Consider the following 18,953-nt stretch of genomic DNA (forward strand, 5'->3'; position numbering starts at 1 on the left):
TCTCTGTAGTTCAAACAAATGGGAGACTTAGTTACTTACATGGAGTATGGGTGTAACATGACTTTTGAACAGTTTGGTCGAATGCTGAATCCAAATGAATTCTCACATTCCGTGTGCAAGGCCTGATTATGGCCAACAGCTGGGACTACATTGCTGCCTGACAAATACCATCTAAAGGAGTTCCAAGAAAGATGGAAGAGGCTGTTGTAGTTTCTCAATCACAAATCTGTTTCAGTGGTGGTTTCCCCACCATTGGAAATGCAAAGGTAATTGTACTGACTTAAAGCAAGTGCACCACAATATTTGAAAATGTAAATTTCCTGAAGTGTTTTATAAAACCTACATATGAAATTAGTACCAAGAGTGGAGTATTTTCTTTTAATCATTCTTTGAGTTAGAATGAAAGGTAAAGAGGCATATAACTTGCAATCCACCCGCAAATGCATTAATATTAGGTGTCAATGTTGAAGTAATTCCTCATAAAGTATTTGGTTATAGATGGGAGCTGACCACATTGAGGGGGTAGTAGCAAGATGGTAATCAGACAATATTTGGATACTTCAGTGTATTTCTTCCTGAAAGACGGTTGCTATCTGATACCTGAAGAGTAGCCTCGCCTTGTTGAATAGGATCCCTGAGAAGATGTTTTCTATGGTCATGGAAATAGAGAATGTAATGATCCAGTATAAGAGAATGATAGATTCTATTAATATTTTGTTTATGTTGTAACCACACTTCCTAGCAGTGAATTTAATTTCAAGCTTGTTCCAACTTTTCACCTGTCTTAATGTTAAAAGAGCCCCTTCATTAAAAAGAAATTCAACTAGTGTTTTAGCAGCTGAAGCAAGGCTGATGAACAAAACAACATGTGACGCCTCAATGCAATTGCACAGTATTGCTTTGTCATTGCAATACAACAAATGTCACACCACGGTGAGCTGCTCAGCTGCCATTCTGTGTATCTATGCATGAAATACACAACTTTCTTATTGCTATTTGGAAAGCGATGGTGCTTCACTTCCTGTTTTTAAAAAAGTATTTCTCGGTGTCTATAGTGGCCTGGGGGGAAAATATATCAAGTTGATCTGTGTTCTCCAAGGACATTTGGAAGCATTTTGGTGTCATCTACACTTTGCTAAGTCTTGAGTTAGAGTCGCTCTATCCATCGACAATGAAGGTACTCATCAAAGTGAGTTGGATTTGACAGAAAACAGTCTGTGGTTTCTTGAGTACCGAAGTGGCAACACAATGATTTTTCTTTCTCAGTTTTCTCCAATGAAAGTTCTGTTGTTTGATGTATTGAGTTCTAATAGGTCCTGAGTCTACTTTGGCTTTGAAACTCTAGTTGAATGAGACACCTAGACTGAGCTCATTACTCAGGAGTCTGGATTATCCAAGCTTTAGGACAAAAAAATCAGTAATGTCTGGCTTGTTGAAGAAAAGTCTGGAGTAGTCACCAACAATGTGACTCTATCCAAAGCACAAAAAGTACTAGGGATGTCTGTTTGTGTTATCTTCTTACTTCATTAGAGCCACTTTTTGGGAAATGTCCTTTAGATGCCATAAATCCATATGTGGGCAGGAAAAAAAAACTTTTCCAACATGGGAAGATGAAGTAAAGATTGACTGAAGAATGTCAAAAACAAGACAACGACTGGAAGATAAGTTATTTAAAAAGTAGGAATGCCAAAACACTTAAAAAGTTAAAAATATTTAACTCAAATACAATGTTTTTGATGTACTGGATGGAGGAGAATCAAAGAGATTGAAGAGGAACGGACTACAGTATGCGCAGTGGACGTGGTTGGTACTACCGCCAAAAAACAACTTAGCTCTGCTAGTTTCCAAGTACAGACTGTGCAAATGCAGCATGACCCATTTGTGTGTATCACACAAACCATGAAGAACTTAAAAATTGAGCATCATTTTTTAAACAAATGGACAAACTCAAGCAAGCAAGTCACAGCTGAGTTTTAAAAAGGGTGATTCAGAGGTGTTTCACCTCAAGGTCAGTGGTTCTCGACTTGTGCGTCCCCAGGTGTTTTGGCCTACAACTCCCAGAAATCCCAGCCAGTTTACCAGCTGTTAGGATTTCTGGGAGTTAAAGGCCAAAACATATGGGGGCCCACAGGTTGAGAATCACTGCATAAGGTTATTCTTAGTCAAAGGTAAATTGACATCAATTAACATTATTTAAAAAAATTACACTACTGAGAAGTGTATCCTTTTGTTTAACAAATGATCTAACAAAGATTATTAGAGAGGCAGAATAATTACATTTGTCTGTACATTACTAGCAATGTTGCCAACTGAAGAGAACGACATGCCATTCCAGCAGAAGTCACTGCATAGCACCTTTTTGTAAAAGGAACAAACTATATATCTGGGCTTTTAAAAAAAGAATTGATGTAGTAGAATTTGGTGAGGACTTTCTTAATTGGTCACAAGAGGTTTTTTTAATTGTTTATGCAGACTAAATTTGTAAATTTCTATTCTAAGAAAGAAAGTTTAACTATTTGCTGCTTGAAATGACGACACCATAAAATAACAATAGAAGAAAAGCAGTATCTTTACATGTCTACAGTCCCAGTCTGCAATGGTATACCACATAAATGTCTAATAGCAACAGAAGACTTGGGAGCTTTTAAAGGATGACAACACCACTGCTACATTAAATAAATAAAATTATTTTCATTTCATTCACCGTGATCAACTCTCTCTAGAACAAGAACTATCTGCCAAAATTATTTCTGGATTCAACCAGATCCTTTATAGCAATCAACCAAATTATTCATAATATTTCATTAGCAGACGTTTTCATTCATATGGTAGATATAATCTACACAGATTTAGAAATATTTTTCTCAAAAATATACTGGCATTTTGGTGCAATTAGCTGCAACTTGTAGGGACTGGTGGCCTTCCTCTTTCAAAACTCTTTTGAAATACTTCATTCAGTTCCTTTTCGGTAAACAGAAATTGAGGCTATTGTTATCTGTCCACAAAAGAAGGTGAAAGCATAGAAAGAGACTAGCTACTATGCAACCTTGGATTAGGCATTGCATTGCTCTTGTAAATAATGGGCAAAAGAAAGGATTTGGACTTTGGACACAAGCTTCTTAATAAGGGAAACCTTGATCAAACAAAGCTCTTTCAGTCTCGCTATGCTATGTATTTTTAAATTTGCTAATTTATTAAGGAGAAATGTAGACCATAAAGAAAGTAATACATGCGTGTTTCAGAAGAGAATGGCAATTTAAACATAGCAAGGCAACATGATGAGACTACAAGTTGTATGTAAGGCCCTGAACAGGAAAATGCCCACACTTGTGAAATGCCACAAAATTAAATGATTGCTTTTTAAAGATTTATTAAATCTGATTTTATGAAAGCCCATTAACTGGGAAAGGGATGTAGAAAAGTGTATATTTTATGTGGATAAGGTACAAACTTTAATCTTCTGCCATTATAAACTAGGAGTGGGGAAATGGTATGAAAACTTAAATTGCTACTGCTAGTCATTGTAGGCAATACCACCATAGACAGGGCAATGGTCTACTTATATTGTATATATTTACGTCAACTTTCTATCACAATGATACCTGTATGGAGACCAATTCATAGAATTGAATGCAGAAATTAGTTATGATAATCAAAACGGACAAGATAGACTTTTGATGTGAACCAAATACTGAATAGGTTGTCCAACTCTGGGTTTAATATTTTCAGAATTTTTTTTAAGCAGCTTCCTGTTTTCAACTAGAGAGCAGGATTATTCAGTTCAAGACAAATAAAGACTATTGGCAATCAGCACATTTGGCTTAGCTTCTCTCCATATGTTTCTGTTTCTACCAATGGTACAATTCTATTACTCACCGAGCACTTGTCAAGTCTGAATTTAAACATGGTGCCATGGTTTGAGGAGGATTATTTCTCTGAAGATGACATCTTGAACTGTCTTTAGCAACCAAGTAATACACTCTTTGAACAACTACTTGGACTTGGATTCCTTTCCCTCCAGCTGTTCCTTCTGTCTCCACAACATCAAGAAGAGAATCACGTAAATTAGTAGCTGTGAAAAGGGATAGCCTGGGTTCGCTGATGCTATGATCATGAACAGTCGTGGAAGTCTTCATATGCGGACAGGAAACCTAGCAAACATAAATTCATAAACCATATTTTTCTGAACAATATAGAAATAAAATAACTAAGCATGTATTTCTGTTCTTCTAGAACAGAGACAAGGTCTGAAGCATGTGTGTCCCTAAGGTTGTTGTCGTTCTCTTGGATTTCCCAACTCTCCAAATTATCCTTATTTTTTGCAAAAAAAAAAGGTAAACTGCTGCTCCCAGAAGTCATCAGGATCAGCCATTCACCTTTTAAATGGACTGATGTACTCTCATTGTTTAATATTTTAAGAATATACATCTTTTCAGAAGTAGAAGTAACCATCTGACAAATTCCAGGATTATTTCTGTGGTATTTTGATGTTCCAGAGACCAGATAATTGGCCCTAGAACCTGTGGGGGACACAAAATTGGTGCTGTCCATCCCTGTTTTAGAAGTATAAATGCTAGAATAATATTCAGATCAATGCTTTCCCTTAGTTGGAATCTCTGATCTAATTTGGGGAAAATATCCCTACTTTCACAGTCTTAAACAGTTAAGCAAGTCAAGCACACTCCCTTCTCTGAAATAAACATGATAACAACATCAAAAAGTAGCCAAAGAATCAACCAATAAACCAACCCACAATCAATCAGGGTGTTTCTAGATAAGGTGTTTGTTGTTCATTCACCTCGCCACATTCAGAGTATCTTACAGGGGACCGAGATATCTTTTCTCTGCAGCATTACTTTGTTTTTCCAGCATTTGTCTCTGTCTTTTTTCTTACCACAGAAAATTCATTGCAGGAAGAAAGACTGAAGGATTCTGTGGAAGATGACCAAGGAAGCTGGTCTCACTCCATTCAGGTATTTATAGGACAAAACCACCACGATTAATTGTGTTTATGCAGTGCCATAAAATCAAAGTAGTTAATAAAAAAGAGAGGCAACATGAACTTATTTCCCAGCACGGTAAGAAACCTGACTGAAGCCTTCAAAGCAATTGAAATTGCCAAATAGTTTTCAAAGGCAGCTCATGGAGAGGGTGTTACAAAAAAACAAGCCCAGAGGTGACTAAGGCAGGGATCCCCATTTCTGCTGTTAATGTTGTACCTGTTCCAAAAGATGCTCACTAAAGACTCTATGATATGTAATTATAATGGAAAACACGTACATTCAAGTGCTACTTAGCAGACAGGGTGAAAATTTGTCAGGAACATTAGGAAGGTCCATATGGGCAAAAGCTACTCTTTAGGTAATCTTGTGAAATAATCTTGTGAAAAACAGTAACAACTATAAAATTGTTTAAGGTGAGTTGTGTAAAAGAACAGACAACTTGTGCAGTAATTAGCACAGTGTGATCCAATGTGATGATAGAAGGGCCTTGGTAGCAATTAGATTCACTCACAAGGAAATCTTGGAAATTTCTTTAATGTTAGGTTACTACTGTACAGCAAAATTATGAATGAAGAAAACATTGGAAACTTCTCAGTTTCAGTCCCCCAAATCCCACCCTGCCAACTTCTAAAAGTTCCTCTATCCAGGCTCCAGGTTTCCCAGTCTGAGCCTATTTGTGTTATCAGGCTCCTTCTCACTCAGGGCCTCCAGGTGTTTTCATTCCTTGACCTTGGCTATGTAACTCATGGCACTGAGGTGTCCTGGTATCTTGAACACACCAGATTAGATCCATGATATCCTAATCATCAACCAACATTCTGTAAATAGTTTATTTTCTAACCTGTGTTTAAAGACAGTCTCATGTACTACTGAACACTACAACAACCTAGTTTGGAGATATTTTAAGTTCTGTTTGACAATTGATGGCCTCTCTGCACATTCAAATGTTAAGAGCTGTGCTTAGCAACTGAGTGAGGAGACTGGGCCCCATTCATTCTGATGAATCACTCAAATGTACTACTGTTGTTGCTGTGTGTCTTCAAGTCATTTCCTACTTGTGATTATCAGAAGATGACTTTCTCACATGATTTTCTGGAGCTAAGAATGTGTGATTTTCCCAAAGTAATTCAATGAGTTTGCATGAACAAGAAATTGAACCCTGGTTTCTAGAGTCATAATCCAATGCTCTAACCACTGCAACACACTGGTTCTTGTATATTACTACCAGGAAAAAAGTTCAGAATTCATTAATATATGTCTTAATTTTCTTAACTCTAATGAAAAATCAATATAACAAACATAAAAATATCCAACCCAGGCTCAAAAATGAGACAGAGAAACGAAATGCACGTGTAGTTACTACCATAATTGTAAGAAACACAGCAATCCTGTGTTGAAGTTTCTATTCCCTTCTCAATGATAGATAAGACAACTTACTAGTGTTTCCATGAAAATTTCATTTTTTTTATTAATGGAAAAAAAAAGGAAATTCCGCATATCAGAAAACAAAATACATTGTAGTCAACATGATTTAGATTCTTCTGAATTGTATTGTGACATGTAGTTTACCTATCAGAATAGCTAATAATTTTAAGAAACTGCACTCGAAGCATGGAGAACAGTATGCCACAGATTAAGTAATAATAATACTACCCAGCTCAGTTGTAATATGAAAACAAGCTCTCATATAAATTTGATATTACTACCTATGAAAAAATTGTCTGTAAAAATATTTATGTGTATTATTCTTTATTGAAGCTTACTCAAAGGGAGGCTACAGAAAGTCTATGAATATCTTTGCATGATGGTTCCAAAATATCTACTCAGAAATTTGCTACCACATATAAAACTAGAAAATAAACTTTACCTGATTAACTGCAGAAGCTTGAGGACAACTCTCTTTTTCATCAGATAAATTGAATATCTGGGCCAAAGATATGCTTCTTTTATTAAGCAATGGCTCTTGAAAATGTGGCCTATCCACTTCTGTTGGCTCTTTAAGAATGATCTTCTGACTGAAATAAGTATTCATGATAACAGGAATGGCTTCATTCAAGAGGACAAGTTTTTGCCTGAAAAACAGAAGTATGATTATCTTTTTCATTTCCTTATAAAAAGTTAAAAGATGGAAGCTATAGCTGTGATTATCTCTTTCAGATTTACATGGTTATCCTCTTCCAACATGCTTTAAAAATTATTACAGTAAGTTCATATATTGTCTAAAAGCTGCTATAAGGGCCATATTTAATCATGCAGAGACTGTGAACATAGAAGATGATGTATTAGTATTAGCACAGTGGGTTATCCAGTGATGCTGAGATAGACCCCTGCTGTCTTGTGAAATAGAAATCAGCATAGGTCTTTTGGTGTCAAAGACAAAATTATATACTGTACAAAAACACAATTAGGTTTTGGTGGCAGGAAAATTTACTATCCCAAGTAGTGGGAGAGTGAACTCCTAGCAGCCAATACAGTCCCCTTTCCATTGAGCAGCCAGCTAGATTTTTGAAGTCAATCAGTATGCCATTTGTTTTGTATAGCATGACACAAGAGGAAGTATGAAAAAAAGGCTAAAGAAACAGGTGTTATATGTCTATACACCTAAATCTATTACCCTAGAAGTCAGGAGAGAGGGGGTGGAAACTGTACGAAAATGATATTATAGTGGCAAGAGTTTGGGTGATGCGCATTTGAATGTAAATGGGGTGATAGAGCACTCTCTTTGGGTAATTATATTTTTGACAGACAAGAATTTGTTTTTTTCTTTTCTTAAATTACTCAGAATAGATGAAATGCATAAGATTACTCAGTAATATACAATAGAATATATGCAGTGAATTTGTGTAATTATAACATTCATTTCAACCACCAGTGGCGCAGCAGGTTAAATCACTGAGCTGCTGAACTTGCTGACCAAAAGGTTGGCGGTTCAAATCCAGGGAGCAGGGTGAGTTCCCACTGTTAGCCCCAGCTTCTGCCAACCTAGCAGTTTGAAAAAAAATGCAAATATGAGTAGATCAATATGTACCACTTCGACAGTACCTGCTGATCTACTACTACTGACCTTGGATGCATCTATGGACAATGCTGGCTCTTCGGCTAAGAAATGAAGATTAGCACCACCCCCCAGAATCGGACATGACTAGGCTTAATGTCAGGGGAAACATTTACCTTGAACATTCATTACTGACAAATTCCATTCTGAGTCATAATCAACTTAGCATTTTTATTACAGATGTCTGACAGTTAAAGTTTTCCCATTATTAACTGTGCTCCGTAGTCACAATAACAAAAGGTACTGCAGAAACCCAGACATATTGAGAATGAGGAGTGTGCTGGTACACACTGTCCTACAGCACAGCTTCCAGCAGGAGTACTTGAACAGACGTCAGATTTTTAGCCCTTGGTTAGTTTACTGTGATATCCAAATCTGGCAGCAGCTGTTGCTTTGGCCTGTTTCTCTCCAAACAAGCCAGAGAAAGACTCTAGAGTGTATTCCATGGGTACTTCCTCCTACTCATCGAGGGAGAATCAGTTCAGAACACTGCAGTAAACAACATACAGACTAAATAGCTGCAATTTCTTTAGTCATTCCCATGGGAGTGATTGGGTAGCATCTGCCAGTATGGTTCTTCTCGTTGATAAGCCAGATTTCCTGTGGTTCCTTGGCTAACTATACTGCTTAAATGTGGCCAATGTCTGAAGACACAATATTTAAAGTATTATAAATCACACATTTCTAACCTTTCCAGCATCCCAAAAGGTTCCAACTTTTTTCTTATAAACTTAACTTGGAAATCTAATATTCAATGAAAATCTGCTACTCGTCTAGCCAAAACCCAGGGATCAATCAGTCTGCTTTCAGTTTGTTGAGTAAGGGAAATGATCTCAGGATTCAAAATTGACACCAATGCTACTAAAAAAAAGCCAGACCTATGCCTGTGTAGGTGAATGATTTGGTTTACTGGGTAACGCTACTCCTGCATTTTCTAGTCTCAAAGAAAACCTAATTTAGTCTATAAAAGCTGTTCATTTCTTAGACCAAAACAAATATATATGTCAGGGTAAGGTGCTACAACAAATTGTGGGCAAACAATTTTAAGCACCCTTGAATTACAACAATTATCTGGGTCCATGTCAATCTAATTTATTATTGGTAACCTGAATGGATAATATGTCAAGGAAAAGATATAGGAAATACAACAATTTCAACTGTCCTGGTCCTTTTAGTGTCCATCAGGATCACAGTAACTTTTAGGATCAGCTGTTCAGAATGGGGATGCACATTTTATTGGTTATTTGCAGGCAATGAAACTCAGAAAATGTTGTTGTGCTCTAAGGTACTGTGCTATGGTGTATTGAACCACAGCAGGGTTTTATTTATTCTGGGTGTCATTTAATATCTATATGGAAACCAATGAAGAATGCCATCCAAGGATCTTAAGCAATATGAAATTTACTCTAGACAAGACAGACACACTCTTGGTGAGTATTATATCTCTGAAAATGGACAGCCAATCTGCTCTAGGATTCACCAACAGGGAATGCTCTTACACTAGCTTTCCTTATGGAGATCCAAGTGGCATCTGCCCTTCCTAGACAAAATATGATGGTCCTCTGTTCTAATTAATATATATTTATAGACTACTACAATAAGTTCTACATATGAATTCTTTTGTAAAATGTTTGGAAACAACAGTTGGTTCAAATCAGTACAAATAACAAAAATTATGTTAAGGAATGCATTGTATCAGTTTTATTACAATACTGATTCCTGGTGCATTTCCAACCATGAGATAAAGTGCTGGTTTCAAAATTCATGTTGAGGCATATATTTAGGCCTAACTGCTACTGTCAGTTCCTACAAGAACAGACCCATGCAATCAAGAGGAGTTTGGGAATGTAATACTTATGCCTCTTCCTTTGATTCAGAGGGTCTATTCAAGCTAGATATAAGCCTTAAACTTGGAAGTACTGTCTTCTTGCACAAAAACATGCCAAAGTGAGGGTTACTGTGAAATTCCCCCTCTCCCTGCACTACCACAAGAAAGATGGATGGTAATAATAATATTAAATTTTATTTCTACCCTATCAGCCACTCCTCGAAGGGACTCTGGGCGGCTCACAAAGCACTTCGAAGTGTTGCATATACCATGAACCATACATAACCAAAAAAAGAATAATATAAGATCACCCACACATATACAATCACATAATAAAATATTAAAATTAATAAAACACAGTCATAACTGCAGATAAAACTGGTTGTTATCAGTTAACAAATCTAATGCCGAGATAAAGCCAACCCAAACCCTCAGGCTAACCCTTAAAATCTACACAAGATCAAAGGCTTGTTTTAAAAGTCATTATTTTAGACTGCAACAGAAGACTTGCAGAGATGGGGCTAACCTAATCTCTCGGGGGGGGGGGGGGACACACAACCAAGAAGGCGCTCTCTCTCATCCCCACTAACCGTATTTGGGCGGATCTCAGAGCCCACATCAACTCATAGAAGGAGATGCGATCTCGGAGGTAGATTGGACTTGAAGCATATAAGGGTTTATAGGTGATAACTGCACTTTGAATTGGGCCCGAAAACTTGTCGGAAGCCAGAGACAGGGCTTTCTTGGTTGTGATACCATGTTTTCAGAATTCTTTTTCCAAGAAGGTTCAGATGCCATCATCTTTGTTTTCTTTTAGACACTATCAAATTTTTTAATGCTTGGATTTTGTTTCTACTGTTACATACTATTACATTGCATTATGTTTTTGTATTTTTACAAATGCCCACATTTTGCTACATTGGGAAGAGCACCAAATGATGTTCCTGTCTTTACATGAATTTACAGAGAACTCAAAACAAGCTATATGGCACTCAAGAAAGAAAGTTATGTCAATACCCATTCTGAGAGTGACAATAAAATAGTAAATCAAATAGCTAAATATGTTATACTTTCATGAAACCATGCCAGTACCCATTCTATGAGCAAAAATAAAACAGTAAATCAAATAGCTAAACTGGTTATCCTTTCATGACATCTGAATAGTCAACCTCGGGCATGTTATTTGCTGCCTAATGGTATGGCAGATCATGTTGATGTGCAAATAGTTTTCAAAGTTTTATTGAAATCCAAAAGAAACTTCTTTACAAAGGAAACAAACAGACCACCACTTCTTACTGTTTCAATGGAGAATGGCTGTTTAGCAAAAATTACAGAATCCACGATAAACTAATCGCTTGGGCGAATTTAGTGGGTATATAAAGACATTTTGGGCAATCTGATTAAGAAAGAACAGACACAATCATTTTGCATATGGTGCCTTCCAAATATGCTGTCTAAAGTCCAGCATAGCTGAAATGCACAAAGGTTGAGGAAAGTTATATATGGGACTAGTTCTGAAGATGAGAGGTGTCTCAGAATTATAGGAAGATAAACAAGAATAGTTTAGGGAAGATCAATAGAGAATAATGATGGGGAACATGTGATAATCCTGATTAAGCTACAACTCTGATAATTTTGTATTTCCCAACTAATGCAAAAATAGATGCTTGCTTTCTCTAAAATGAAGAGTGATAGTGAGAATATCAAGAAGCGGAGGTAAATTTTTGTTCTTCAACATTAATCCAGTGCTCTCTAGAGCATAAGAACCTTGCAAACAATTTAAGCTATACCTGGAAGACAACTGTGTGTTGTTGTATACCAACTGATGGTATTAGTTTTTATTGGAAGTGTTTATATGAACAATGTCTACAACAGATATTAGCAGAAATCTTGGACCTTCTTTTCGTTTGGCTTTGGAAAAGGTTTAGTTCAAATAAAAATAAAACCTGAGTTTCTCCCCTCCTCCTCTGCATAACTCACTCCACACTCCAAAAGGATTTTGAAAGTGTAAGAGTTTGAATGGTGGGTAGAATTTCAGTAGGTACTGTATATACAATCATAGTGTCTCATTCATTCTTTGGCTGTCTTCCATTCCTTCCCTGTTCACCACTGCATTAGACCCCATCCGCATTGTTGAGGTCCTTCCTCAACTATGATTCCAGGGCAGCTATTTTATTTCAGGAACATGTTAATATATGGTACAGGAACATATTAGTTAATGAAACAGCTGAGCTCCCTAGCATTATTTCTTTAACTGAAAATTTGGTACCAGTTGCAGAAATAACATGGAAAAAATAGGCAGTTCATGGTTTTTTTTTATCATGTCAGATGCAACTTGAGAAACTGCAAGTCACTTCTGGTGTGAGAGAATTGGCCATCTGCAAGGACATTGCCCAGGGGCTGCTCGGATGTTTTACCATCCTGTGGGAGGCTTCCCTGATGTTCGGGCATGGGAGCTGACAGATGGGAGCTCACCCTGTTTTGCAGATTCAAAGCGCCGACCTTCAGTTCAACTAGCACAAGGATTTAACCCGTTGCACCACTACGGCTCCTTGTTCGATGGTAACCCCAGCATTCATAATAAAAAGTATGCTTTAATTGTCATGTTTACATTAATGTTTGGAAATTCACAAAGGCCTGGAAAAAATAATATGCAATTCAAGTCTATACAACAAAGATCTTCTAAGATACAAGCAAACTCGTGAATTTGTTTGTGTGTTTGAAATTCAGAATAACTGTATAGTAAGTAATACAAGTGGATTTTAAAATGTAGAAGTGAAACATCAAGTGCATCTGTTCAGAATGGCAACAAATCTGCCATACCGTTTTACATAATGTTTCTCCTGCTGCCATTACAATGGGTGTCCATTCCACTCCCTACCAAGACACTGAAGGGTTCTATGACAAATAAGCAAACCCAGACATTATCCTTTTATTTATTTATTTTTGCACTTCCCCTAGCTAGTTAAGAGTTCTATGTGTGTACTTCTGCCAATGTTAGGATTCACACAAGCCTGCTCTTACCTCCTCGTCTTGGGCATGGATGATGCTGTTTTCGCTACATTAAAATCAGCACTTGAAAAATGAGTTCACTATTAGTATGTATGATTCTTGCCAGATAGGATTTGTGAAAGTACTGTGTCATACTACTTATAGGCAAATTATATTATTATTAATGAACCCACTGACATTTGAAATCATTTCCCTGGAAAGCCTCTTGTTTCTTTGCCTCCGAGCTCTTGCCAAGTTCAAAGCAGAAGAAAATGGTTAATGGACATGGAGAACACAACCCAGATTTACTTCAGCACTCACATTTGACTAGAATGAAGGTAAGAGTACATGAGCATGGACTAAGTAGATCCTTCTGATGAACAGTCCACAGTAAAAGCTTAGGGGACCAAGCACACAAATTAATTCTTTCCCAAATTAAAGACCATCAGCGCTTAGGAACCATTTATGTCTATTGACATATTTGGAACTACAACTGAATTCAAGGTGGTAGAAAGGGTTGGAAGACAGAAGGATCTCTCTACTAACATCCCATGTCTAGAGCATTCTCAAAAAAGCTAAGGTGGTAATCATTTGCCTCTCCAGAACTTTTTGAACTACAGGTTTCAGCAGACCTAGCCAATATGGCAAATAGTGGTTCGTATGGGAGTTTCAGTGCAAAATTATATAGAGGGCTACATGATTGCCATCTCTGATATAAAAGTCAGTGCTAGCAATAGGTGATGAGGATGGCAAATGGTGGCTCTCAAACATCTCGGTGTCATTTAAAAAAAACCTTTTAACTCAGTACTTCCCAATCTTGGATCCTGGCATATTGTTGGATGACGTCTAATCTAGATCATCAGCCATACCAGATGGGACTTTTATAAGCTTATGTTCAACAACATGGAGATTCAGGATTAGGAAGCATTTGTTACAGCTGCTGCTGCTGTTGTTGCTGCTGCTGTCGTTGTGTGCCTTCAAGTTATTTCCATCCAAAGGCAACTTTATCACAGAGTTTTCTTGGCAAGATTTGTTTAGAGATAAGTTACCATTGGCTTCTTTTGAGGAAGAGAGCGCAGGAGTTGTCAAAAATTATCCAGTGAGTTTCCATTGCTGAGTAGAGATTTACACCCTAGTCTCACAGAGTTCTACTGTGGCACCTAGACCATAACATTATATTGGTTCTTAAGATCCCTTCACATTTGAGGATTAATCATTTACGAATTTGATTATCTGCAGATTACCATATTTGTCAACACCTCTGCTGCCCTATATGTGATCCAAAAATATTTCTAAGTGTTTCTAGATTCTCCAGCATGAATCTATGTTCTGCATCCAGCAGAAGTTGATCACAAAATTACTCTACAGGACCTAGAAATGCCTAGAAATGCCTAATGTTTATAATTCTCAGAAATACACACACACACCATTTGTTTGCATGTGTGTGTGTTTGTGTGTGTGTACACATAGTTTTCCCATTAGAGGCCCACACCACTAATTATGCAAATAGGGAGGGACTACTGGATTCAGTCTCAATTATCATTATGATTTTGCTGGCAGGTAGCATGTCATTGTTGCTTATGATTCTCATGATACAACACTGCTATATATAATGATTTTCCAGAATAATTCCACTGTTCTCGAGCCTCCTGTGAAAGTTTTTTTGCATACCCTTGGAATTTCCTAAGTAGTTATATAATAGTTAAACTTGAGAAGAACAATGATAGTATTTTGTGTACTTCATGATTTCTTAACTCTTCTAATTAGATAAAATAATGTACAACCATAGACTCTTGAAATACAAGGCAGCAAAATAATAGAGCAGCTGTAGTTTCTTTGGAGATGAAAAATAAGATGGCATTTTTTTCAGGCAGACAGAATCAGGAAGATAAATAATTTAGCTGGAGATATCTTGAAGTTCTGACAAATTCCACAATACAAAATAAAAGGCAAAACTAAAGTGGAAGGCTCTGTCCTTAGGTAACCCCAGTGAGTTTAACGCCCAGTCTTTTTCCCCCTTCCTTTTTTGGTAGAGTGGGAACAGCCTCCAACACGGAGGAGAAAAGATGAGATTACCAACTTTACTTTTCTTTCAGCTTTGTGGATTTTGGATACACCTCAAATATATTTTAATGGACATTATTTACACACATATACTCATGTCATACTTCTAAAGCTGCAATGTTTTTTGCCAAGTTCCTACACAAAGAACACTTTATAGCAAACTTCAATCACTTTGGAATTATTAGGAGCTCACAATGAAAATACTGGAAGGCTTAACTAGTCCTTCTGTACTGCATTATTTAAAATGTCCAGAAAAGTTATCATTCATATATTTCATATTACCAAATGCCCCTATAACAGAAGCTGGACACTACTGCATAATGACTTGATATTAGGCCTCCCTAGAAGATGTCAGAAAAAGGAAAATAAAGACCTAAAGATTATTAGACTCATTTTGTAAACATGGCACTCTTCCGTCTATACACCCCTTAGAGGAGTCAGACAATTTGAGAAATCCGCCCCAAAGAGAAGGTGATGGGGAGAACACTTACCTTCTTACTAATCACTATATACCCCACACCAAAAAGTTTTTCTTTAAAACATTATCTGTTTATTTGCTCACACCGACCAAAAGATGACCCTGACATGCTCTGGGCAAAGATGAGAGAAATAGTGCAGAGTGTATCAATAGCTAGTTCCTGCTGGACTCCAGCCAGAAAAACAGTATTACAGCCTTGGTGGAGACTGTCGGCTCCCTTGGCCTTAGGGCTAAATGGTGAAAGATACTATAGTTGCTGACGTATAGAAAAGAGAGCAAAACTAAACAAGGGGAATGACAGTAAAACTGTGAACACAGTCTTAGAGGTTTTTTTTAATGCATATCACGTTGAAGCCTAACAAATATTTTTAGCATGGCTGTATACCCAATGAAGAGTTCAAGAATTGTTAATAAACCATCAAGAACTTTTAGCAGATGCCTGATGGTGATGATAATGATTAACCTGTTTTTGCTCTCCACAGACTCAAAGCAGCTTACATTTCAATAAAATTTAAAACCTACAAATACAGAAATATTAAAACAGAATTAAATATCAATAGTATTAAACATTCAGTTAAAATTCATAAACACCAATTAAAAACTTATTCAAAATTAAAACCACAGGATCCCTTGACTTAATCTTAAAATCCTTTTTCAAAAGCCTGCTTGAATAAAAAGGTTTTAGCCTACCATGGATAGCAGGGAGGAGGCTATTTTGGCTTCCCTGAACTGGAAGTTCCAGAGTTGTGGGGCAGCCACCAAGAAGGTCCCCCCTCTTGTTTCCACCAAGTGATCTTGCGATGGAGGTGGGACCGAGAGAAGGGCCTCTCCTAAAGATTTCAGGGCCCGAGCAGCCTTATACAAGGAGATGTGGTCAGTCAAATAGCCTGAACCTGAGATGTACTGAGCTTTCAAGTTCATAACCAGCACTTTGAATTGTCCCCAAGAAACAAATTTTCAACCAGTGGAGCTGCTGCCACAAGGGGTTGTCTGCTCTCTGTGGCCAGCCCAGTTAGCAACGTGGCCGCAGCGCTTTGGAACAGCTGAAGTTTCCGAACTATCTTCAAAAGAAGCCCAACATAGAGCACATTAGAGTAATCTGGATGGGATGTAATTAAGTCATGGTCCAATGTGGATAGATCCGGTTTCTAAAGGAACGGGAACAGTTGGCACATAAGTTTTAATTGTGCAAAGGCCCACCTGGACACTGCAGATACCTGGACCTCCATATTTATTTATTTATTTTTAAAGTTAAAGGCATGTATCTGGTTTTTAGCCAACCCAAGATGATCTTATGATAGCTCTACTTCAACATGGCTTACTTGGGTCACACATTTTTATTGCACCACCCATGACTTCATAAATAGAAATGTGTTTTTTTCTGAATGCATGCAAAAGATCAAGCTGAAAAGGTAAATGTGAAAAAGTCCTGTACTCTGTGAACTCTGCTTATTTAAACTATACTTGAATTCATAGATGAGGATGAATTCTAACAGTAAAGACAGAGCAGTCAATATTGGCAGTGGATTATACAAAGTCAACTATCCTGTAGAACAGTGGTTCTCAACCTGGGGTCCCCAGATGCTTTTGGCCTACAACTCCCAGAAAACCTAACAGCTTGTAAACTAGCTGGGATTTCTGGGAGTTGTAGGCCAAAAACATCTGGGGACCCCAGGTTGAGAACCACTGCTGTAGAATGTTTAAGCAGACAAAAAAAGAGAGGAATTGGAACTATGATGCAGTGGTCCTAGATCAGTGGTTCTCAACCTGTGGCTCCCCAGAGGCTTTGGCTTTCAACTCCCAGAAATCCTAACAGCTGGTAAACTGGCTGGGATTTCTGGAAGTTGTAGGCCAAAACACCTGGAAACCCACAGGCTGAGAACCGCTGCCCTAGGTCAACTTTTTGTCCATAGAAACACATACTATTTTGGAAAGAACAGGTTCCTTAGTATCATGATATAAACAAGACCACTGTCCCATCCCTGACACTGCATTGTTCCTACAACTATACTTGAATTACCGATTACAATTTTTGTTCATAATATTGATATTGCTAGAGTTAGCAAGCCTTGCATGCCTATACTGATGGCTAGGAGAGCAGGTATGGTGCAGTGGTTTGAGTGTTGGTTAATGACTCTGGAGACCAGAGTTCAAAGTCATGCTTGGCTCCTAAACTTCTCAAAAGTCCTTTGAAGTCCCCTGTTCCTTTTTTAAAAAGACAAATGTAAAGAAATTCTTTTCCCATATGCTGCCAAAATCCCTGTGGTTTGCTTATCAAGATACAAGTAAGTCAAGATAGGATTTCAAGGGACCATGCATGATTGAAAGGGAGTATTAGAATTAGTAATCCTAGCTCATAAGTCTGGTGACTTCCTGTTTTTTAGCTTTTCTACATTCATTCTCTTCTTGCATCACTCTAATCTACAGCTATTTCTATCTTCTCTTTCAATCTCCTGCTTCTTTCGAATCATGTATTCGATCATACACAAGTATTTATAAGTAAAGCTTTTAAAATAGATTTTACAAAGAAATCTAAGCTCGTTCCTTTCTTTGTTAGACCCTGTGTGCTGTCATGAGTATGGGACTAGCTGTTCAGCCTCTGCCTTGTGAATTTGATTGCCCTGCTAGTGATACTCAGTACTGTCTTTCACATTTCCAGATGTATTGAATGTTTCCTGTAAAATAATGTTGTTTTTTTAAAAAAATTCTCAGCAAGTTTCACTGTTTCACTAAATTCAGCTAAAAAGAAAGTATTGGTTTGTGGAAAGAAGCTTAACATCCTCAGGCTATAAATGTTCAAAAAAACATCAAGATAAGACTGACTAGAGAGCAAAACCAGAAACATGATAAATACACAGTATTTTCAAATAGTTTCAGTGCAGATGGATACACTGTGCTACAATAAAAATACTTTTATGATGATACAAAAGTTAAGTAAACAAAAACAAGCAGGCACTTGTTGGCTGCATATATTTTCAACCCCTGTTGCTGTGAAACACTAAGTAAGTTCTGAACATTGCCTGCACATAGGACCAAAACAGCTCAGTCTATCAAAACCCACCCAGTAGGATACTTTGATTAATGGCACTGAAAGCAACCGAAAGATTCAAAAAGATCAACATATTAGCGCTCCTACAGCCTTTCTGTCAAAATACCTACTAATCAGACCAATTAAAGCTATTTCAGTGCCATATTCTTGCCTGAAAACCAGTCAGACGTGAGCCTAGATATAATTTTTTTAACCACTACATGATCAAGCATCTTGCATAGGAAAAGATCATAAGCAATAGGGTAGTAGTTCTCATATATTCCTGTGTGCAGTGAGGCTTTCTTCAGGAGAGGGCGTACTACAGTCTTGATCAAGGCAACAGGCACTCCCCCCTAACAATAAAGATGTTTATTACCCTATAGACCCACTCAATCAACTCTAGTGTGCTAGATCTTAATAACAGACAAAGATCTAGCTGAAAAGCAGTGGGACAGCTTGATTCAAGCATCTTATCCAGATCAACAGTTCCCAACCTGCTTGTCACT

At 37.4% G+C, this 18,953-nt stretch overlaps 1 protein-coding gene across 3 annotated transcripts in view; it reads right to left on the reverse strand.

Annotated features, from left to right (window-relative positions):
• SPIDR (scaffold protein involved in DNA repair) overlaps positions 1 to 18,953 on the reverse strand; it is a 210,789-nt gene that overhangs the window by 81,252 nt on the left and 110,584 nt on the right. For all 3 annotated transcript variants that reach the window (XM_060775283.2, XM_060775282.2, XM_067467430.1), the window contains 2 exons: positions 6,871 to 7,075; positions 3,877 to 4,151 (listed from right to left, as the gene is read on the reverse strand). In XM_060775283.2, the coding sequence (XP_060631266.2) occupies positions 3,877 to 4,151; positions 6,871 to 7,075 (480 nt within the window). The remainder of the gene's footprint in view (positions 1 to 3,876; positions 4,152 to 6,870; positions 7,076 to 18,953) is intronic.

This window comes from Anolis sagrei, chromosome 4, assembly GCF_037176765.1.
Source record: "Anolis sagrei isolate rAnoSag1 chromosome 4, rAnoSag1.mat, whole genome shotgun sequence".
Lineage (NCBI taxonomy): Eukaryota > Metazoa > Chordata > Lepidosauria > Squamata > Dactyloidae > Anolis > Anolis sagrei.